The 22,771-nt window shown below is 45.4% G+C and overlaps 2 protein-coding genes across 9 annotated transcripts in view; one reads left to right on the top strand and one right to left on the bottom strand.

Moving 5' to 3' along the window:
• Positions 1-5,777, top strand: part of CAPN10 (calpain 10) — a 31,523-nt gene extending 25,746 nt beyond the window's left edge. For 5 of the 7 annotated variants that reach the window (XM_045029265.1, XM_045029270.1, XM_045029267.1 and 2 more), the window contains 3 exons: positions 157-202; positions 1,660-1,744; positions 4,951-5,777. In XM_045029265.1, the coding sequence (XP_044885200.1) occupies positions 157-202; positions 1,660-1,728 (115 nt within the window). In that variant the 3' untranslated portion in view covers positions 1,729-1,744; positions 4,951-5,777. The remainder of the gene's footprint in view (positions 1-156; positions 203-1,659; positions 1,745-4,950) is intronic. The other 2 variants (XR_006582008.1, XM_045029269.1) reach the window with 2 other exon arrangements.
• The window catches only part of LOC123376963 (cytochrome P450 2J5-like), a 30,840-nt gene that overhangs the window by 2,069 nt on the left and 6,000 nt on the right, over positions 1-22,771 (bottom strand). The window contains exons 5-9 of one of the 2 annotated variants that reach the window (XM_045029271.1): positions 14,726-14,902; positions 13,225-13,366; positions 12,248-12,435; positions 9,598-9,739; positions 6,692-7,342 (exon numbers count right to left, since the gene is read on the bottom strand). In XM_045029271.1, coding sequence (XP_044885206.1) covers positions 7,164-7,342; positions 9,598-9,739; positions 12,248-12,435; positions 13,225-13,366; positions 14,726-14,902 — 828 coding nt within the window. In that variant the 3' untranslated portion in view covers positions 6,692-7,163. Of the gene's footprint in view, positions 1-6,691; positions 7,343-9,597; positions 9,740-12,247; positions 12,436-13,224; positions 13,367-14,725; positions 14,903-22,771 lie in introns of those variants that run through there. The other variant, XM_045029272.1, reaches the window with a different exon arrangement.

A 22,771-nucleotide genomic window follows, 5' to 3' on the forward strand; every position in this document is an offset into this window, starting at 1 on the left:
AAGTAGGTTAGGCCTGTGGGAGGCTCTGATCTAAGGTCTGCAGGAAGTAGGGAGGTTAAATCTTGAGAGAGACAGGTAGAGTTTCCTGGAAGATGAGACAATAGGAAACTACTAATGCTTTGCACTGAAGTAATTTTCTCTTTTCTTTTCAAATAGGAAATGCATTCAGAGCCAGGAGACCCTTGGACAAATATTGCAAGAAGTAGGTGGCATTTGAATTTCAGTGGCACTGAGATTGAGGTACACTGGAAGTCAGAGAGGCAAACAGATACATATTAGCTAATCATTTGCACCAGGGACTGGTAGACAGGAATTTGAAAGTTCTAATTCCACTCCGTTGCTAATTGTTTGTTCTTGGGCACATCAGTAAACCTCTCTTTTCGTTTTCCCAGTCTGCAAAGTAGCAATTATACTATAGCTCTTTGTCTTCTCTCATGCTGCCTCATACACATGGAATCCCCTTTCTGAAATGATCTATAAAGCCATACTGACTCCTTCAAATCCATCCTCAATACCCACCTCTGCTGTAAAGCCTGTGAGAAGCTGGTGAACTAATAGCTGTGATGGGCTTATGGCAATAATTGACGCTTATATTTGCATTTTAAAAGTTATTAATCAAGTGTGTATCTTTGTGTCTGTATGTGTGCTTATGTGTACATGTTAGTCTGGTTCTGTAAAAGCAGCAAAGAATCCTGTGGCACCTTATAGACTAACAGACGTTTTGCAGCATGAGCTTTCGTGGGTGAATACCCACTTATATTTAACTAACAGACGATTCTTTGCTGCTTCTACAGAACCAGACTAACACGCTACCCCTCTGATACTTGATATATTTAACTGTATTCTTCTCCCTTTGTGTCACCATCATCACTCTTATCATTTTATTTATATATCCAATCCTTTTCCTCACTCAATGGGCTCTGACCTGTGTTGGGGACTTTAGGCACTACTACAATATTTAGAAATTAATACTAATAATACAGGAAAAAAAGAGGAGGGAAAACCTGGAGATGATTGCCCTGCACGCCTTAGCAGGTCTACATTTGTGTTTGCTTGCACACACAATATGCTATAATGATAATTCACATTGGGCTATGAGCTGTTTTGGTCAAGTAAATGCAACATGTTTAACATGTCACTGATTCCCCCCCCCCCCCACTACACATGCACACAATGTTGTTGCAGGATTGGGCATGAGTTTTGAGTTTCTGGCACTTAAGATATTTTTATTTTAGGGGGGGGGGAAAAGATCCAAAAATATTATTTTTTTGCAACCGTGTTAAAATAAAATCTTACTTGCATTTTAAATCAGAGAGTGTTCTTGATAACACTGCTTACTTATTAGGCAAGACAAATACCAACCTGATAAAACCTCCAAGAGGGAAAGAGGCCAATTACGCACAGAACAAACAAGCAAACAAAAAAACACAGGGTATCAGTTGGCTTACTAATTTTCTTGCTCTAGGTTGTGGTGACCCGTGATTATACTTTGTCCTCAAAACCACACAAAAAACTGGACTTTTATTTCCCAGAAATTGGAGATGGAAACATATATATACATTTCTAATGGTGGCCATTGCTTTAGAATCTAGGAGCTATAACACCTAATTAATAATAGCATTATTTCCATTTCTTGTTCATTATTCATTTCTTTCTTAGATGTGGTTCTTGCCTGTCTCTAGGGCAAACGTTGACAGGCTGTTGTTACTGAGGGATGGGCCTATCTAGAGAGATGATTCTTAGGGTATGTCTACACTACGGGATTATTCCGATTTTACATAAACCGGTTTTGTAAAACAGATTGTATAAAGTCGAGTGCACACGGCCACACTAAGCACATTAATTCGGCGGTGTGCATCCATGTACTGAGGCTAGCATCGATTTCCGGAGCGTTGCACTATGGGTAGCTATCCCGTAGCTATCCCATAGTTCCCGCAGTCTCCTCCGCCCATTGGAATTCTGGATTGAGATCCCAATGCAAAAACAGTGTCGCGGGTGATTCTGGATAAATGTCGTCACTCAATCCTTCCTCCGTGAAAGCAACGGCAGACAATCATTTCATGCCCTTTTTCCCTGGATTGCCCTGGCAGACGCCATAGCACAGCAACCATGGAGCCCGTTTTGCCTTTTGTCACTGTCACTGTATGTGTACCGGATGCTGCTGACAGATGCAGTACTGCAGTGCTACACAGCAGCATTCATTTGCCTTTGCAAGGTAGCAGAGACGGTTACCATCCCTATTGCACCATCTGCCATGCCATTGTAAATTGGCGATGAGGTGACGGTTATCAGTCGTTCTGTACTGTCTGCTGCTATCATGGGTGCTCCTGGCTGGCCTCGCTGAGGTCGGCCAGGGGCGCATGGACAAAAATGGGAATGACTTTCCAGGTCATTCCCTTCTTTATGTTTTGTCTAAAAATAGAGTCAGTCCTGCCTAGAATATGGGGCAAGTGTACTAGAGAACCAGAGCACAGCCGCTCCGTGTCAGAGCCCCAGAGATCCCGCAGAAATGATGAGCTGCATGCCATTCTAGGGGGTGCCCCTGCAACAACCCCACCCGTTGCTTCCCTCCTCCCCCAACCCTCCTGGGCTACCATCGCAGTGTCCCCCCATTTGTGTGATGAAGTAATAAAGAATGCAGGAATAAGAAACACTGACTTTTTAGTGAGATGAAAATGAGGAGGAAGAAGCCTCCAGCTGCTATAATAGTCCAGGCAGGACATTAAAGGGTGGGAGGGCGAGGAGCCCAGCCTCCTGCTGCTATGATAGTCCAGGCAGTACAGAATCTTTTCTTTAGACATGAAAGTGGGGGGTGGGGCTGATGGAGCTCAGCCTCCAGTTGCTATGATGAAGACGGTTACCAGCCGTTCTGTACCATCTGCCGGGAATGACCGTGTCATTCCCATTTTTACCCAGGCGCCCCCGGCTGACCTCACCGAGGCCAGCCAGGAGCACTCACGGGCTGATGATGACGATGGATAGCAGTCATATTGTACCGTCTGCCACCGGGAAGGGGATGCTGGTGTTCAGCGCTGCAGCACCCCGTCTACCAGCAGCATGCAGTAGACATAGGGTGACATTGAAAAAAGGCGAGAAACTTTTTTTTCCCTTTTCTTTTGTGGGGGGGAGAAGGGTGTAGATTGACGACATATACCCTGAAATACCTGGGAAAATGTTTTTGACCCTTCAGGCATTGGGAGCTCAGCCAAGAATGCAAATGCTTTTCGGAGACTGCGGGGACTGGGGGATAGCTGGAGTCCTCAGTACCCCCTCCCTCCCTCCATGAGCATCCATTTGATTCTTTGGCTTTCCATTACGCTTGTCACACAGCACTGTGCTGTGGACTCTGTCTATCATAGCCTGGAGATTTTTTCAAATGCTTTGGCATTTCGTCTTCTGTAACGGAGCTCTGATAGAACAGATTTGTCTCCCCATACAGCGATCAGATCCAGTATCTCCTGTATGGTCCATGCTGGAGCTCTTTTTGGATTTGGGACTGCATCGCCACCCGTGCTGATCAGAGCTCCACGCTGGGCAAACAGGAAATGAAATTCAAAAGTTCGCGGGGCTTTTCCTGTCTACCTGGCCAGTGCATCCAAGTTCAGATTGCTTTCCAGAGCGGTCACAATGGTGAACTGTGGGATACCGCCCAGAGGCCAATACCGTTGATTTGCGGCCACACTAACCCTAATCCGACATGGCAATACCGATTTCAGCGCTACTCCTCTCGTCGGGGAGGAGTACAGAAATCGGTTTAAAGAGCCCTTTATATCGATATAAAGGGCCTCGTTGTGTGGACGGGTGCAGGGTTAAATCGGTTTAACGCTGCTAAATTCAGTTTAAACGCGTAGTGTAGACCAGGCCTTACATTATTCCCTAAGGGTAGTAAGACTTGGGCCTACCCTGCTGTCCGGTGGTAGGGTAAAGTGACAGTGGCACTCCCCTGAGAATACCCTGCTTCAAACCTCCTGAGAATTTCAGTTTGAAGATGACAGCCACAATCTCCTCATTGATTGCAGCTAAGATACAGAAAGAGATGATCTCTGAGTTTAAGAAGGCCTAGCTGGGGGAAGGTTATAAAGACTAGAACCTAGAAGCAGTTCAGGTTTTTGAAGGGAAGCCAGTGGTGAGCATGGACCAATTTCGGTGATGTGGTTTTGTTAGTCTGCCTTACCTAAAAGTGGGCTGCTGTGTATTTAAACAACGATGTGCCCTTCCTGGTCTATGCCATGTGGAGTACACTGCAGTAGTTTAGCCTGAAGGAAATGGAAACATGGCTTACTGTGCTGGGTCTACATCTGAAAGAAAAAGGTGCAGTCTCCCTGTTAATCAAATATTAAAGCACTTTTGGTTATAGCTGCTGTTTGGTTGAGTAGGAATGGTCACGAGTCCTCTTAGGACTCTGAGACTACGCAGTGCCTTCCCCTTTCCTACCAGCCCCACCACTTGCTTTTCATTCAGGTAGTTGTGTGTCTCAGGCACTGGGACAAGTGGGCAATGGCACTGAGAGAGAGAGAGAGAGAGAGAGAGATTAACATACCTCTCATAGAACTGGAAGGGACCTTGAAGGTCATCGAGTCCAGTCCCCTGCCTTCACTAGCAGGACCAAGTACTGATTTTGCCCCAGATCCCTAAATGGCCCCCTCAAGGATTGAACTGATGTAGAGCTGGTGCCAGTGGTATGCTGTATTGTATATTCCTAGAGTTCTGTTCAGTCTAGTTGCAAATCCCATAACTTCAGTATCTTGGATCACTTCCTTGAGACTATTTAAGTGTATCAAGTAACAGGAAGAGAATGTGTAATGATACATGGCCTTAATTCCTGAATTTTCCTTTTCTCTGTCTAGCTAAGGCATATCTGCCAATCTTTTCCTCCCTGAGACTCTTAACATGTTACAAACTACAGGTTTTAACCTATGAAATAGCTTCAATTCAGCCTCTTTTTTGCAGGTCTCCTTTACAGCTGTGATGAAAAGGTAATTTGGAATTCTTGCATCAACATCATAACAGTAGAGAGACTAGAAAAGCCTGACCTCTGGCTATTTTCAGTTTGAAATGAAGTAACCAGAAAATACCCTGAGCCCAGTAGTTTTCCATTCAGACTGACTTCCAGCCTGGTGACGTCCTCTCTGAAAAGATACCACCTTGACCACATGCATCCTGATGAGCATTCTTCCCCTCCATATGTTTTACTGCCAGCGACATACAACTGGACTTAATGCTATACCTCAGTTCTTAAAAAATATGGACAAAGGATATGTGCACATATTTTAACTCAAGCTGCAGTTTTAAAATTAAAGCAGAAAAAAAATGTGACCTATGCGTACATAATGAAAGAACATTTGCTGAAGAATATCCAAGTTTACAAAACAACCTCAGGAGACCAGGGGGGGGATAGGAACCGTGTAGGAGAAAGAAACTGGAGTCCCTTTTTCAGGAAGGAAAGACTAGGATCCAACAAAGAACACTGGAACAGGGATAGACCGGATCTGTATCACTGCCAGTCTTATTACTGAGTACTTTATCATGGGCCATGCTACTAGGAATATTTGTCATGAAACTAAGTTTGGAAGGGATGAGTTTAGGTGAGTTTGTCTTACACTATGTGAACACCTGGAAGGGAAGGAAGAAATGACTTTTGCAAAGCTGTTGGTTTGAAACGCCATGTTACTGGTAACCCGAATGTTGTTTTCTTAATTCCTGTTAAAATATTTCTTACTCAAGTGTGGTTTTTTTAGATATTGTATTTTCTTTAATAAATGTACAGTGATGATAAAGAGTTTAAAAGGTCTTCTGTTAATATCATTGATCATTCAATCTCTTTGTGTTTCTTTAAGCTTTATTTGTTGTGTTGTGGCAAGCTTTGCAATCTTTTGGAAACCCAGGTTTCCGCTAAGTGGGAGCTGAAAAGCAGAGCTAGAGGGCCCGATTCTTCTCTGATGTTGACTTTACAGCAGATTCATATGTACAATGATACTTTCAGTTTCAAAATTCACTCCAGAATCTTTCTGCATGCAGCTGAGTTGGAAACAGAACCTTTTCAGAAGTGGAATCAATAGAGGACTATATATTTTTGTTGAGATTAGTGGGATTGTGACGCAATAAAAGATAGTACCAAGTGCACCAAACCCTTAATTTTCATAGAATGGTGCTATATCTAGGAGTGGCCCTAAGAAATGATGGTAATTTGATCTAATTTCTTCAGTTCTCAACAGTCCAGTGCCGTTACTTAAAGTAACCAGTAGTAGACTGTTGTTCCACTAACTTCTCAAAAGAAGATGGAGTTGTAAGAGGAAATGAGGGATTCTTAAGAAAAAAATAGTTGGTTCCTAAAGATGCCATGATTGATATAATAAAACAGATGCATAAGCAACTTGTAAAAAGACAGTAAATATTTAATGAGGAAACCAGGAGAAGAAGACGTACAAAAAAGTATCCATTATACTCTAGTGACATATCACATTGCCAAATCCAAAGAGATGTTCAAAAGAACGGTGATTGTGAGAGGCCCTAATACTGCAGACGTGTGTATACTTAACTTTACTACTGTGAGTAGTCCTCCCAAAGAGAGTAAAAGGAAAGGGGACCCAAAGTACATTGGTAGCCTTTGGATAAAAACATGTTAAATGGACTTTTGAAGGAGAGAAGAGATGTTTTGTGAACACAGACGAGTGAATGGTACACACTGAAGTTCAGTTAAAATAACGCATGTTTATTGTATCTGGGCAATTGTGCATCAGTGGTGGGACTGAATCACCTATTCATACGTCATTTCATTTTCTGCTGTTTTTGACTCATTTGTAATACAGTCTAACATCTTATTAGCACGTTGAGCAGGCATCTCTAGTAAGTGCTGCCTGGTAATGCACAGATCTTTTCTAAAGTACTACACCTAGTTCATCAGTATCTCTACTGAGTAGAAATAGTTTAGATAATTCTTTCCAATAGGTGTTATCTTGCACTTGTGTACATTGAAGATCTCTTGATCTTTGGCAAATGCATTTATTTTTTAAAAGTTAAAATGTAATAAGTTCCTAAATAAAAATATCTCCATCCACTGTCACAATACTGAATGATCAGATAAGACGAATAAGGTAAAGTACAAGATGGATATTAAAAAAAATCCCTGACAGAATCACCTCCACTTTATGGTTCATTTCAGACTAGCGTGGAACTACATGAAGCTTATATGGATATGGCTGCAATATAGCCCCTAAAATATAGTCCAGATTGACTTCCTTCACTCCCTCTGGAAGCTGGAATGTGAACGCCCGCAGCAGGTTGACAAAGAAGATGAAGAGCTCAGTTCTTGCCATCTGTTCCCCCAAACACACCCGATGCCCTACAGAAGGAACAAGAGAAGGGAATTGCTCCTACAGGTGATTGCACAGAGTGAGTCAGAGAAAAGTGAATTTCCAAACAAAATTCTATTGAGTCTCTTGGTGAGAAGTTGCCTCAGGGGGACATAATCTATGTCAGGGGTCCCCAACGCAGTGCCCACGGGTGCGTCCTGGCCAGCGGTCGAGCATCCGCAAAAATGCCGCCAAATTTCTGAGGCATTTCGGCGGCGACACCTCTCGATGACGCCACTTGCCACCGACAAGCAACATTATCGAGAGGCGTCACCGCCGAAATGCTGCCGAAATTCGGCAGCATTTTGGCGGATGCTCAACTGCCGCCACGGTCCTTTGTCTGGCACTCGCCAGACGAAAAGGTTGAGGACCACTGATCTATGCACTTTTCTTTAGCTGAGAGATGCTAGACATATATCTGTTCCTTGGTATGTCTATGCTTCGAGCCGGGGATGTAATTCACAGGGAGGTCGCAGAGACATGCCCATGCTAGCTCACTAAAAATAAAGTGTGGCTGCCACGGTGGGACCAGCAAGAAGGGCTAGCTGCCCCATGTATGTAACTAGCATCTCAGATGCTTGCGTACTCGGAGCAGCTAGCTCCACCCATCACTGGTGATGCCTCATCTACACTCTCTTTGTAGTGTGCTAGCTTGCTCAGAGCTAGTGCTGATAAGTCGGCCTAAGATGGAAATTGCATCCCCAGCTCTAAGTATAGGCATAGCCTGTCACCATGGTATATTTACAGTGATGAAGTCGCACTGTCTGTCTCTTGCCTTTCCTGTCCCCCTTTCTGTGCCAATTACAAAACACTTCAGTTTAAGAGTTAAGTTCTGAGGAACCTTATATCCACTAGACTCTTTTCACTTTGGAAAAAAATCATGGGGTAACGTTTTGAAGAAGTGCATAGGAAGATAACCGTACAACTCCAGTTACTGTCAATGTTTTATCCTGGCGATGTGCCTTCAGAATGTACCTCGAGATACCCACTTCTGTTTTTCTATGATGTAATCTGTGTAAACCAAAAAAGAAAACTTGCCATGCCCAATTTTTAACTGGTTACCTCGATTGTCTTTCTGCAGTTGTGTGAGTGCCTGTTTGCATACATGATTGCCGGATCTGCACAGTCTGTTTAATGTGACTACTGTATATATTTCCCAGGATAGTATTTGCCTTTATTGCCACAGCATGATATGATAAATTCATAGTTTAATCTGTCACCTACACTGAACCCTCAATCATTTTTTACATTGCTGCTGACCAATTAACATTCTGTCTGGGTGACCAGTTGCTCTGTCAGTATTTTTATTTATTTTTACAATTAAATCTCCAGTTACTGTGACCTGTTTGCTGCTCTGTACCGCTTTTGTTTCCAACATGATTGCCAGATCAATCTTACGTGCATACTTGCAGGGCTAATTCCTTGTCTGTTTCTTTGTCTAATCAAAGGTTAGATACTTGTTTCTCATGCCGTGTAGTGTGTAATATTGCTGTTGAAGAGTCTGATCCTAACTGAAGATCTTATGTTCCACTGAAGATATTAGATACTAGTTTTCTCTAGCTACTAGAGAGAAAAGATTGTCCAGCGACTGTGGTATTTCCGTAGGCCTTGGAAAACCCAGGTTCAATTTCCTTCCCCACAACAGACTTGCTGCATGCCATATAGTATCTCTGTCACTCAGTTTGTTATCCCCATTTTACAGATGGCAGCACTTCCCTACCTCACAGGGGTTGTGTGAGGATAAATGCATTAAAGATTGTGAGGCATTGAGTTGCTATGGAAATGAGTCTACCCCAGATAGACAGGTTTCTCCCTTGTTTGTACAGACGCTCCCCGACTTACGCAAGCGTTCCGTTCCAGAACGCCTTGTGTAACTCTAATTTTGCGTAAGTTGGAAGCGTATATCCGACCATTACGCGCCCCAAAAAAACAAAAACCAAAACCTATTTCTAGCTTACGGAACCTTTTCCGTAAGTGCAGATTTGCGTAAGTCGGGTTTGCGTATCCTGGGGGGCGTCTGTATGCATCTTCAATGTGATTGTGTAGGTGTGAAATGCTAGACATGCATAACTTTTTTGTGTCTATTACATTAGAACCCCTGACCTAAATCCCTGCTGTTTATTAGTAAGATAATTTTGCCTGAGTTATTCATCATCCTTTTTTTTTTAACTTTAGGAACCTATCATTTCCTTAGCTCTCACAGTGAGAGATACAGACCAGACAGATTTAGATGCCAATGACATACCTGCTGAGAAAGGTAAGAATGCTTCATTGTTTACAAAGTTGCCATCTGAATCAAGAAAGTGACTCGGGTTAAACTTCCAAGGAGTCTCCCAGTGTTCAGAATCGTATACAGCAGAGTGTAAGTTTGGCAATACAATTGTTCCCTGAAAAAGAAGCAAAACTTAATTGTCTTCTATTTGTGAATTAGTCTTTGTTAGCTAAGCAAAGAAAACAGGAGCAGGTTCTCAGCATGTGTAAACTAGTGTGGCTTCATTGACATCAACAGGGCTATGCCCTTTTACAGCAGCTGTGTGGCTCAGACACAGTCTAGCCTCATTTCTCTGTTTATCAGCTTGATTCACCAGGGTCACATCTGATAGTACTGTACCCAAATGTTCTCTTGCAAATTGACAAGATCTTATGTGACCTCCCCTCTTCCTGCCCTCTCTTTCCTTTTATCACAATCTTTCCTTTTCCTCTGTTACTGACACAGAGGTTTCTCATCTGCCCTCCTTTAATCCATCTAGCTGCCCCAGCAGCCCGATCCCACCCTACCTCCATATCTCCCTTCACCCCATTCACCCTCTTCCTTGCTCTCTTAACCACTCACTCCTCTCGATAAATGCATGCTTTTCTCTTCCCTATCATGAAAAAAATCTAACCTTGACCCCACTTACCTCTCCTATTAGTCTCCCTGTCCCTCTCCCCTCCACCTCCACACTTATAGACTATGCCAGGGGTCCTCAACATGGTGCCCGCAGGCGCAAAGGCGCCCGCGGGCGCATCTATATACGTCCGCGTCCTGGCCGGTGGTGGAGCATCCGCTGAAATGCCACCGAATTTCTGCGGCATTTCGGCGGCGATGCCTCTCGATGACGCTGCTTGCTGCCGACAAGCGACATCATCGAGAGGCGGCGACGCCGAAATGCCGCAGAAATTCGGCGGCATTTTGGCGGATGCCCCACCGCCGCCATGGTCCTTCATCTGGTTCCCGCCGGACGAAAACGTTGGGGACCACTGGATTATGCCTTCTGTAACCACTGCTTTGAGTTCCTCTCCATCCAGTTCTACATCTGAGGCAGCTTTCCTGACATTTCTTCATGGATGTCCAGCTGGAACCTTCAATTCAACATGGTCAAAACTGAGTTTTGGCCTTCTCCTTTCTCCATTTACTCCATTACTGTGGATAACACCACCACCCTCCCAGTCGCTGCAAGACCATCATTTGGATGTTATCATCAACTTGGCCTTCTCTCCAAACCCACAAATCCAGGCTGCGGCCGAGTCTTGCTGCTGCCACCAATATAATATTTCAGAGATTTGGCCTTGTCTGTGTCCAGACTGTCATCTAATCTCATCATTTTATGCCATGAGCCCTATAATCTCTTCCTCTCTGGCCTCGATGCCAGCTACATTGTCCCTCTCAAGTGTATTCAGAGTTCTGCTACTCGGATTGTCACTCTAACCACATCAACCGTCTCTTTCCATTTCTTTGCTGGGTCCGTCTACCCTACCACCTCAGACACAGCTCCTTGTCTTTGCATTTCTGGCCCTTCACCAGTTAGGGTGGGGCTATCTGTAAGATCTACTGGCATATTGAACGGTTGGCTCCTGCCTCCGCTTTGCCAGTGATGGCAGCCCTAATCGTCATCTCCCTCCAACGCCTCTATGCTTTTTCCCATGATCCTCTCATATGTGTGGGGAAAATGCTCAATCAGATTCATAAAGGACATCACCCTTCAAACCTACTCCATGCCGTGATGCCTACAGGCCCAGACTACTTCTGCAAATCTATGTTCATTTTTCTACTCCCAGCCTGTGTCATGTATAGACTGAAAATGTTCTGGGGCAGGGGCTGTCGTCTTTGCTATTTTTCTGAAGTTCTTACCACAGTGGGGCCCCATACTTGATTAGCATTGCTAGGCATGAGTGTAACGTGAATACTTAGGCCTGGTCTGTGCCACACAATTAGGTGGATGTAAGGCACTTTACATTGACCTAATGCTGTCAGTGTACACACCGCAGCTTTGTCTCCCTGATGTAATGCCCTACTACACTGACATAACTGCTCCTCCACGAGAGGCATCGGGCTTATGTTGGTGTAGTTAGGACGACACAGTGGCTGTGTAGCCACAGAGGCTGTTGGCTGTCTTGTTCATTTTACAGCTCCATGCTGGAGTGGTGAAATTGACAAGAAAGCTGGACAGCTAGAGCCCGGCTGCCCCCTGCTCCTAGCTGGGCTGTTGCCCGGAGGCTTCCTGCTTAGGGAGCCCAGAAGCCCAGGCAACTGCTCCCAGCTGTGAGCGGGGAGGCAAGAAGCCTGGGTGGCTGGCCTCCACAACCAGCTGGGAGCGGGGAGCCTGGGGTCGGGGGCAGCTGGGCTCCCAGTGAGGAGCTGCAGGGAGCCGAATGCCCTGGCTCTCAGCCCCCCTATACTGCCCCTGTTCAGTCAGTGGACGTGCTTCTAGTGAGGACGCACGCCACCAACAGAAGGAGCGTAATGTGGACATCAGCCATCGCAGTAATTACGGCTGTAAATCTGTAGAGTAGACTGTACAAGTGGCTGTAAGTTCACCGAACATAGGTTGACGTTCGTCTGTAGAGTAGACGTGCCCTTAGTAATAATGAAGCAAAAGAAGTAGAGGTTAGTAACATGGAGAATACCACTGTACCTTTTCAATGGGAAACCCCAGCACTGTTGTATCCTTCACGCACTGTCGAGGGGCCCCGACAGCAGTAATGTTGCTGTAGCGCAAGATTTCATGAATCACAGCATTTGTGTAAGGCAGTTTCTTCCGGTCCTCATAGTGGATTAGTTGGGAAGGTTCCAGGACAGTCTCTAGTTCCTTCTGGACTTTCTCTGCAAAGAAATACTTGATTTTATTTATAACAGATGAATATTTTTTGTCCCTTTTTCTGATTTTCTTTTCAATATGCCCATCTCTTTACAAAGCTGTGTTAACTTGCTATGTGTCCCTTGACTGGACATATACAATCCAGGATTTTATAAAATATGTTGCCATGAGATGCTTTGGAGTGTGGTTTGATCCTTGCATTGGTTTGAAGTTGATCTTTAGAGAGAGGGAGCGTGTCCCCAGAGCTCAAGGTAATTTCTCAAATGGAATTTCTCTTTCAAATTAATCTTTACAGAAGTGCCTTCGTATTCCCATGTAGATGAAATGAGGCACATTGACATCTTCCTATTATATTCACCATATCTTTTGACAGGAAAGTTATAAATACATGTCAGATTAGGTAAATTTGTAGGTTCTGTTCACTGTTTCTACTTTGGCAATGAGAAAGTATTAGTAAGAGAAAATATGCTTGTTTTACCTGTGAAATTGCTGCTTTAGCCTGCTGTCTCCCCTTGCTATTGTCTTGTATGAAGTGGGAGACCATAGCCTATATAAGCACCTGCTGGTGTTGCATTTCAGGCAGCTGGTGGGGGGACAGCACATTCCTATTTCCTTTCATGATATTTCATAGATTAAATTCTCCTTTCTGAGCTGTTAGATATTAACAGCTGACCACTGATGTTTATTGCTGGCAGGTCACTTTATTTTAGAGCACACTGTTAATCTGAGCTAATATTTGTTTAGTAACAGTGTGCAGACTTTCATGTGTGTCCCTTTGATACGCATTCACCCACCTTGGATATCTGGGTATTGCAGCATATAGAGGAGTGCCCAGCACAGGGTGATAGTTGTGGTTTCTGTCCCTCCCAGCAAAAGATCAACCACAGTCTGAACCATGTTATCTTCATTAAAGGTGGACGTGGGGTCATCTTTGGTCTGAAGGTGACAGTCACAAGATTTGAAAGCAGAAGGTTCTACAGCAGTACTGTTGACTATCATAGAATCATCATAGATTATTAGGGTTGGAAGGGACCTCAAGAGATCATCTAGTCCAGTGGTCCCCAACGTGGTGCCCGCCGGGGCATTTATGTGCGCCCGCCTAGTGCCCAGCAGGGGAGACAAGCCGCAGCCCTGTGCCTGATGGGGACAGAGAACTCCGGGGCTGCAGGCTGTGGGCGCCGGTGTTCCCTGTCCTCGCAGCTCTCCGGCTTCTCTCTTCTCTCTGGATTCATATATTATGTTATATTAAACGTGATGTTTTTCGTATTATTTAATGTACAAATACAAAATAAGCCTTGAAAAATTGTTGGCGCCCGCCACACTCTTCTGAAAACATGCATGTGCTACTGGCCACAAAAAGGTTGGGGACCACTGATCTAGTCCAACCCCCTGCTCAAAGCAGGACCAATCCCCAAATCCCTAAATGGCCCCCTCAAGGATTGAACTCACAACCCTGGGTTTAGCAGACCAATGCTCAAACCACTGAGCTATCCCTCCATATGTAGTAATTAACATATTTTTCCCAGGTTGGCTGGCCCTTCTAAAGAGAGGTAGGTCTTAGCTCATCTGTGACACAGCTAATTTGCCTCCCCTGGTGGAGAGACTGAATCAAGCCATGTCTCAGGCAGGTGTGTGACTAAATCAAACCTCTGTGGGGGTAGAAAAACAGAGGCATGTGGGTGGCCAAATGGATGGGGGCTACAGAGTGAAGCTTCAGGGAGAGTAGTTCTCTCCTGTAGTGGTTCCTGGGGAAGGGATTTGGGGCTAGGTAGAAAGACCCATCTGGAAGTTCTTGTTTTCCTTTAGGGGAGAGACCAAGAAGGGGGCCAGGCCTTGTGTCTTCTCCAGTGGCTTAGAGAACAGAGGAAGAGACAATACCACAGCGAAAAGGGGCTCTGCCCAGCTTAAGGCTGAGTGGAAACGCTTTTGTGTTTGTTTTGGAACTTTATGTTGTTAAAATCAGCTCAAAGAAGTGCTGTTATTGGACTTGTGAAAGCCTCTTTTGAGTTTGAGGAACCAAGAGTGGAAACTGAGGCTGGGTACTGCAGCACCACCCCTAGCCAAAAGGGGGCACATGGGAGGCAGCTGACCCTGTTGCAATGTTGCTTGATGAAAACTTCTCATGAAATGTCCAGCAAATGGGGAAAAAACCAAAAACACTTCTGAAGTGCCAAATTACCGGAAGATTTGAAATAGTAATCTATAAAATTATTTAGCAATGCTTCAACTAAGTCTCTTTGCAGTGGACAGTGAGGCTAAGGAGAAGCTAGTGTTATACAGAGTACAGGCGCTTACTTTTGCTATCTGAGCCAGGTAGAAGTCAATGAGATCCTGTGGATCATCTTCTTTCCATCTCGCCTCATGACCTCGGCCCTCGTTCTTAACTAAATTGTGCATGAAATCATTGTACGCAAACACTGTCTGGTGAGGTCCTGGGATATAATGCATAAGCCATGGGAAAGCATCATACATCTATGGGTAAAACATAGGGGAGATGATGTGAGTTCTTTGATATAAGCAAGTGAACCTGAGGGAGTTTAAACTGTCATGAAAACTTAAATAAAAGCGTGAAGAGACTGGAGGGTTTACATTTGTAGTAGGAATATGAAACCTTTAACCTCTGCTTTAAGTGGTCACTTCTGATCTGGACTAAACTGATGTTTTGTTCTGTATACATTTTTATACTGTGCTTATTCATGGTAGTATCTGAGTGCTCTCCAGTGTTCGTTAAATGACGTGTCTGCACACCTATCATGTAGTTTGTTCTCTCATTCTCTCCCCAGAGGGAGAAGCATGTGCATTGGAGTGTCTTATTTCAGAAGAGTGTTTCTTTTATATATGTAAATATACCTGTTGTTCTCTGTTTAGGTAAGAGAAGGCCAGGTTGAAGAAATGCACCTTGCATTAGGTGTGGAAAGTAGTTAGGTCTGTCATGGTCCTTAGTGCCTGGTGGAATTCAATCCACAGTCTCAGGTTGTGACGAAGTGGGACTGTTCTTAATGTTTTCTCTGAATACTGTGTGGGTGCTTCAGTTTCCCCTATGCATTTCTTAAGTCTGTAGGTGGTGGGATAAGGGGATTTAATTGTTTCAGAGCAAAGGGCCAGTGCACATAAATGGCCGACACTCTGTCTCCTGGCAACTAATGGCCTGGGCCCTTCCCCCCTGCAAGTTGCTAGCTAAAGGTGTTGGAGAACAAAGGAATCAGGTGACCTCCTGGCCAGGGAAAGGGACAAAGCCCAGAGGAGGAGGGGCTGGAGGGTGAGGCACTTTGGGGCTGGCTGGGGATGTGGAGTGAGGGGCAGACTTGCTTGTCTGACTCACTGCCCCCCAGAATGGACCCGGCTGAGGGGTCCTGTTCTCTGTACCTACAAGCTCTGTTTTAGACCATGTTCCTGTCATCTAATAAACCTCTGTTTTACTGGCTGGCTGAGAGTCACGCTGGGGTGCAGGACCCTCTGGCTTCCCCAGGACCCTGCCTGGGCGGACTCGCTGTGGGAAGCGCACGGAGGGGCAGAGGATGCTGAATGCTCCAAGGAGAGACCAAGGAAGGTGAAGCCGTGTGAGCTTCATGCCCTAGAGCCAGTCTGCTCACAGAGAGGAGACTTCACCAGAGTCCTGCTTGGCTTTGTGGGGGAGCAGTTCCAGAGCATCACCCGGGGACTCCGTGACACAGATCACCCCCAGATGGTGAGCGTCCCCTTGTGCCAGAGGGGCACATTTGCAGGTCTTTGTCCTGGAGCTTTGGACTGATTTTTAAGTTACGTCTACACTGCAATCAAACACCCTTGGCTCGTCACTATCAGCTAATTCAGGCTCGCGGGGCTCAGACTGCGGGGCTGTAAAATTGCAGTGCAGATATTGGGGCTCGAGCTGGAGCCTGGGCTCTGGGTCCCTCCCCCATTGCAGGGTCTTAGAGCCTGGGCTTCAGACCAGACACCTATACTGCAATATTACAGCCCTGCAGTCTGAGCCCCACAGGCCTGACTCAGCTGACGGGCCACCTTTGGCTGTTTTACTGCAGTGTAGACAGACCCATAGAGACCCTGAGCGTGTTGACCAGAAGCTGCAGAGAGGAGACATCTGCTCAGTGACTTGTGTAATGAGCTGGTGGTAGTACTCCTAGCTAGTCTAGTTACTAGGGAGAAGGTGCATGCTGACATTGTTACCCTGTTTAACCTCCTCACTAAAGAGACTGAGGACTGAGTGGGTATCAAGGCTGAAGTAGATGTATTCCCTCCAAAACAGAGATGAGTTGCACTGTTAGGAAGTCATTTGTGGGAAGCTTTCTTCTACATTGCTTATGCAGTGTTTTGTCTGTGGATAGAGGATTTTGGTCTCCAGGGCTGTAAACAGAGCAACTTCTGCAGAGTTCACTTACATTTATGTTTTAACTTCTGAAGCACCCCTACTTGAAGGCTTCAGGGTACCCCAAAATACTATCAATGAATACTAGAATGCCAGAAAGGCAACATAGCCCAATAAACAGATAAACTTCAGAGATGTTTAAAATAGGGCTGTCAAACGATTAAATAAATTAATCGCGCGATTAATCACACTGTTAAACTATAATAGAATACCTTTTATTTAAATATTTTGGATGTTTTCTACATTTTCAAATGTATTGATTTCAATTACAACACAGAATACAGAGTGTACAGTACTCACTTTATATTTATTTTTGATTACAAGTATTTGCACTGTAAAAAAACAAAAGAAATAGTATTTTTCAATTTGCCTAATACAAGTACTGTAGTGCAATCTCTTTATCATGAAAGGTGAACTTGCAAAGGTAGAATTATGTACAAAAAACCCGCATTTAAAATTTTACATTGTTTTATTTTTGGAGCCTGCAAGTCCACTGAGTCCTACTTCTTGTTCAGCCAATCACTCAGACAAACAAGTTTGTTTTCATTTGCAGGAGATATAATGCTGCCCGCTTTTTGTTTACAATGTCACCTGAAAGTGAAAATAGACCTTCGCATGGCAACTTTTGTAGCTGGCATTGCAAGATATTTACGTGCCAGATATGCTAAACAGTTGTATGCACCTTCATGCTTTGGCTACCATTCCAGAGGACATGCTTCCATGCTGATGACGGGGTTCTGCTCGATAACAATCCAAGGCAATGCAGACTGACACATGTTCATTTTTATTGTCTGAGCCTTGGTCTACACTACGAGTTTAGGCCGAATTTAGCAGCGTTAGATCAATTTAACCCTGCACCCGTCCAAACGACAAAGCCATTTTTGTCAACTTAAAGGGCTCTTAAAATTGATTTCTGTACTCCTCCCTGACGAGGGGATTAGTGCTGAAATCGTCGTTGCCGGGTCGAATTTGGGGTAGTGTGGACGCAATTCGACGGTATTGGCCTCCGGGAGCTATCCCACAGTGCTCCATTGTGACCGCTCTGGACAGCACTCTCAACTCAGATGCACTGGCCAGGTAGACAGGAAAAGCCCCACGAACTTTTGAATTTCATTTCCTGTTTGGCCAGTGTAGCACGCTGATCAGCACAGGTGACCATGCAGAGCTCATCAGCAGAGGTGACCATGGAGTCCCAGAATTGCAAAAGAGCTCCAGCATGGACCGAATGGGAGGTACTGGATCTGATTGCTGTATGGAGAGATGAATCCGTGCTATCCGAACTCCGTTCCAAAAGATAAAATGCCAAAATATTTGAAAGAAATCTCCAAGGGCATGAAGGACAGAGGCTATAACAGGAATCCGCAGCTGTGCTGTGTGAAACTTAAGGAGCTCAGGCAAGCCTACCAAAGAGGCAAATGGCCATTCCGGGTCAGAGCCCCAGACATGCCGCTTCTATGATGAGCTGCATGCAATTCTAGGGGGTGCCCCTGCAAGGTGGGAGTCTCACGCAACAGAGATGAGGATTTTGGGGATGAGGAGGAAGATGAAGAGTAGGAGGGTAGCGCACAGCAGGCAAGCAGAGAAACCATTCTCCCCAACAGCCAGGAACTGTTTATCACCCGGGAGACAATACCCTCCCAACCCTTGCAAGGTGGGCTCCTGGACCTTGAAGGCGAAGAAGACACCACTGGTGAGTGTACCTTTGTAAATATAATACATGGTTTAAAAGCAAGCGTGTTTTAATGATTAATTTACTCTGAAGACTTGGGATGCATTTGTGGCCAGTACAGCTACTGCAGTGCAGTCAAGCAACATCCGTTCTTTATCTCTCTGTGTTATCCTCAGGAGAGTGATATCATTCATGGTCACTTGGTTGAAATAGGGGAATTTTATTAAGGGGACATTCAGAGGCGGCCATTCCTGCTGGGCTGTGTGCCTGTGATCCCCGCTGTTAGCCACGTAGAGGGGGGAGGGGTGAAGCGATCATCCCAGAGAATTGGGTATGAAGGGGGGTTTAATTGGGTTTGTTTTGCACGTTAACCCAAAAACCGCAGCCCCTCCTTTTAAATGGCCAACCCAACGGGTGCTTTGTATGGGAAATGAGGACGCTGCTGTTTGAAACCATTTCCACATGTTATGAAGGTTAGAGAAGCCAAAAGACTGTGGCTTACCATGGCTGCCTGCAAGCCAAATTCTGTTGCCCGGCCCTGCGTGTGTGATCTCTCACACCAAACCAGCAGGCCCTCAATAGAAGAGGCAAAATGTGACCTTGTACCGAAGGCACACGTGCTATGTAATGTTAACAGCTTGGTTCACCGTGAAAGAGTCTACCCATTGTTCTCTAAAAAAATGTCTTTTTAAATACTACTCTCCCTTTTTTTTCCCTCCCACAGCTGCAAATGTTTCAATGCTCCCCCTATCATCTCTGTCCCAGAGGCTAGCACAGATAAGAAGGCAAAAAAACGCACCTGCGATGAAATGTTCTCTGAGCTCATGCAGTCCTCCCGCACTGAAAGAGCTCAGCAAAATGCATGGAGGCAGACAATGTCAGAGTCCAGGAAAGCACAAAATGAACACGAGGACAGGAGGGATGCGTGAGAGGACAGGTGGCAGGAGCAAGAGGAGAGGTGGTGGAAGCAAGATGATAGGTGGCGGCAGTGTGATGAGAGGAGGCAGGATGCAATGCTGAGGCTACTGAAGGATCAAACTGATATGCTCCGGCGTATGGTTGAGCTGCAGGAAATGCAGCAGGAGCACAGAATGCTGCTGCAGCCCCTGTATAACCAACCGCCCTCCTCCCCAAGTTCCATAGCCTCCTCACCCAGACGCCCAAGAACGTGGGCGGGGGTGTCCGGGTACCCAACCACTCCACTCCAGAGGACTATCCAAGCAACAGAAGGCTGGCATTCAATAAGTTTTGAAGTGTGGCCTTGTCCTTCCCTCCTCCCCTCCTACCCAACCCCACTCAGTGCTTCTCTTCTCCCCCACCCTCCTTGGGCAACCTTGGCAGTTATCCCTCTCTTTGTGTGATGAATTAAATAAAGAATGCATTAATTTGAAACAACAATGACTTTATTGCCTCTGCAAGCAGTGATTGAAGGTGGGAGGTCTTGGTTGACTTACAGGGAAGTAGAGTGAACCAAGGCAGCGGGTTTTCATCAAGGAGAAACAAACAGAACTTTCACACCGTAATTTGGCCAGTCATGAAACTGGTTTTCAAAGCTTCTCTGATGTGCAGCACGCCCTGTTGTGCTCTTCTAACCGCCCTGGTGTCTGGCTGCATGTAATCAGCGGCCAGGCAAATTGCCTCAACCTTCCACCCCGCCATAAATGTCTCCCCCTTATTCTCACAGATATTGTGGAGCACACAGCAAGCAGTAATAACAATAGGAATATTGGTTTCACTGAGGTCTAAGCAAGTCAGTAAACTGCACCAGCACGCTTTTAAACGTCCAAATGCACATTCTACTGCCACTCTGTACTTGCTAAGCCTATAGTTGAACAGTTCCTGACTACTGTCCAGGGTGCCTGTGTATGGCTTCATGAGCCATGGCATTAAGAGGTAGGCTGGGTCCCTAAGGATAACTATAGGCATTTCAACATCCCCCAACGGTTATTTTCTGGTCTGGAAAGTAAGTCCCTTGCTGCAGCTGTTCAGACAGACCAGAGTTCCTGAAGATACAAGCGTCATGTACCTTTCCCAGCCATCCCACATTGATGTTGGTGAAACATCCCTTGTGATCCACCAGTGCTTGCAGCACCATGGAAAAGTACCCCTTTCAGTTTATGTACTGGCTGCCAAGGTGGTCTGGTCCCAAGATAGGGATATGTGTTCCATCTATTGCCCCATCATAATTAGGGAATCCCATTGCAGCAAAGCCATCCACTATGACCTGCACATTTCCCAGAGTCACTACCCTTGATAGCAGCAGCTCAGTGATTGCGTTGGCTACTTGGATCACAGTAGCCCCCACTGTAGATTTGCCCACTCCAAATTGATTCCTGACTGACATTGCAAGCTTCCAGAGGGCTATAGCCACTCGCTTGTTAACTGTGAGGACTGCTCTCATCTTGGTATTCTTGCACTTCAGGGCAGGGAAAAGCAAATCACAAAATTCCATAAAAGTGGCCTTATGCATACGAAAGTTTTGCGACCCCTGGGAATCAACCCAGACCCGCAACACTAAGCGGTCCCACCAGTCTGTGCTTGTTTCCTGGGCCCAGAATCGGCGGTCCATGGCATGAGCCTGCCCCATTGCCACTAGGATGTCCAAATTGCCATGGCCCGTACTTTGAAAGAAGTCTGTGTCCATGTCCTCATCACTCTCGTCACCGCGCTGCCATCGCCTCCTCACCTGCTTTTGCAGGTTCTAGTTCTGCACGTACTGCAGGAGAATGCGTGAGGTGTTTACAATGCTCATAACTGCAGCGGTGATCTGAGTGGGCTCCATGCTTGCCGTGGTATGGCGTCTGCAGGAGAGCAGAGTGGCAGCAGAAGCCGCGGTTGGAAGACAAGTTTTACAGACCTACTGCACCGTCTGCTGCCAGGATACAACAGCGACGGTGTCCATTAGCTGAGCTGAGTGGGCTGCATGCTTGCTGTGGTATGGCAAGACAAGAGCAGGAGAGCAGAGTTGCAGCGGAAGTGGCAGATGACGACGATCATATAGAGGACCTGAAAGACCACCACGAGAGCAGAGTGGTAGCAGAAGTGGTGGTTAGAAGATCAGGTTTGCCGACCTATTGCACTGTCTGTGGCCCGAACAGGAGAGCAGAGTGGCAGCAGAAGCGGTCGTTCGATGACGACGGTTAGCAGTCCTACTGCATCGTCTGCTGAAAGCAGTATGGCGCCCACACGGAAAAAAGACGCGAAACGATTGTCTGTCATTGATTTCATGGAGGGATGGGCAACTGATGACATTGTACCCAAAACCACCCGCGACAATGTTTTTGCCCCATCAGGCATTGGGAGCTCAATCCAGAATTCCAATGGGCGTCGGAGACTGCAGGAACTGTGGGATAGTTATCCACAGTGCAACGCTCCGAAAGTCAATGCTAGCCTCAGTACTGTGGATGCACTCTGACTTAATGCGCTTAGTGGGGACACACACAATTGACTGTATAAAATTGCTTCCTAAAAATCGACTTCTATAAATTCGACCTAATTTTGTAGTGTAGACATACCCTGAGTCAGATGCCACCAGCAGAAGGTTGATTTTCTTTTTTGGTGGTTCGGGTTCTGTAGTTTCCGCATCAGAATGTTGCTCTTTTAAGACTTCTGAAAGCATGCTCCACACCTCGTGCCTCTCAGATTTTGGAAGGCACTTCAGATTCTTAAACCTTGGGTCGAGTGCTGAAATCTCACATTGGTACCTTCTTTGCGTTTTCTGAAATCTGCAGTGAAAGTGTTCTTAAAATGAGCAGCGTGTGCTGGGTCATCATTTGAGACTGCTATATGACCAAATATATGGCAGAATGCGGGTAAATACCATTCTCCCCCAATTTGTTCAGTCACAAATTTAATTAACACATTGTTTTTTTAATTAGCGTCATCAGCATGGAAGCATGTCCTCTGGAATGGGGGCCGAAGCATGAAGGGGTATATGAATGTTTAGCATATCTAGCATGTAAATACCTTGCAGTGTCAGCTACAAAAGTGCCATGTGAACACCTGTTCTCACTTTCTGGTGACATTGTAAATAAGAAGAGGGCAGCATTATCTCCTGTAAATGTAAACAAACTTGTTTGTCTTAGCGATTGGCTGAACAAGAAGTAGGACTGAGTGGACTTGAAGACTCTGAAGTTTTATGTTGTTTTGTTTTTGAGTGCAGTTATGTAATAAAAAAAATCTACATTTGTAAACTGCACTTTTATGATAGAGATTGCACTACAGTACTTGTATGAGGTGAATTGAAAAATACTATTTTTTATCATTTTTACAGTGCAAATATTGTAATAAAAATATATACAGCTTG

The sequence above is a fragment of the Mauremys mutica genome, chromosome 9 (assembly GCF_020497125.1).
Source record: "Mauremys mutica isolate MM-2020 ecotype Southern chromosome 9, ASM2049712v1, whole genome shotgun sequence".
Lineage (NCBI taxonomy): Eukaryota > Metazoa > Chordata > Testudines > Geoemydidae > Mauremys > Mauremys mutica.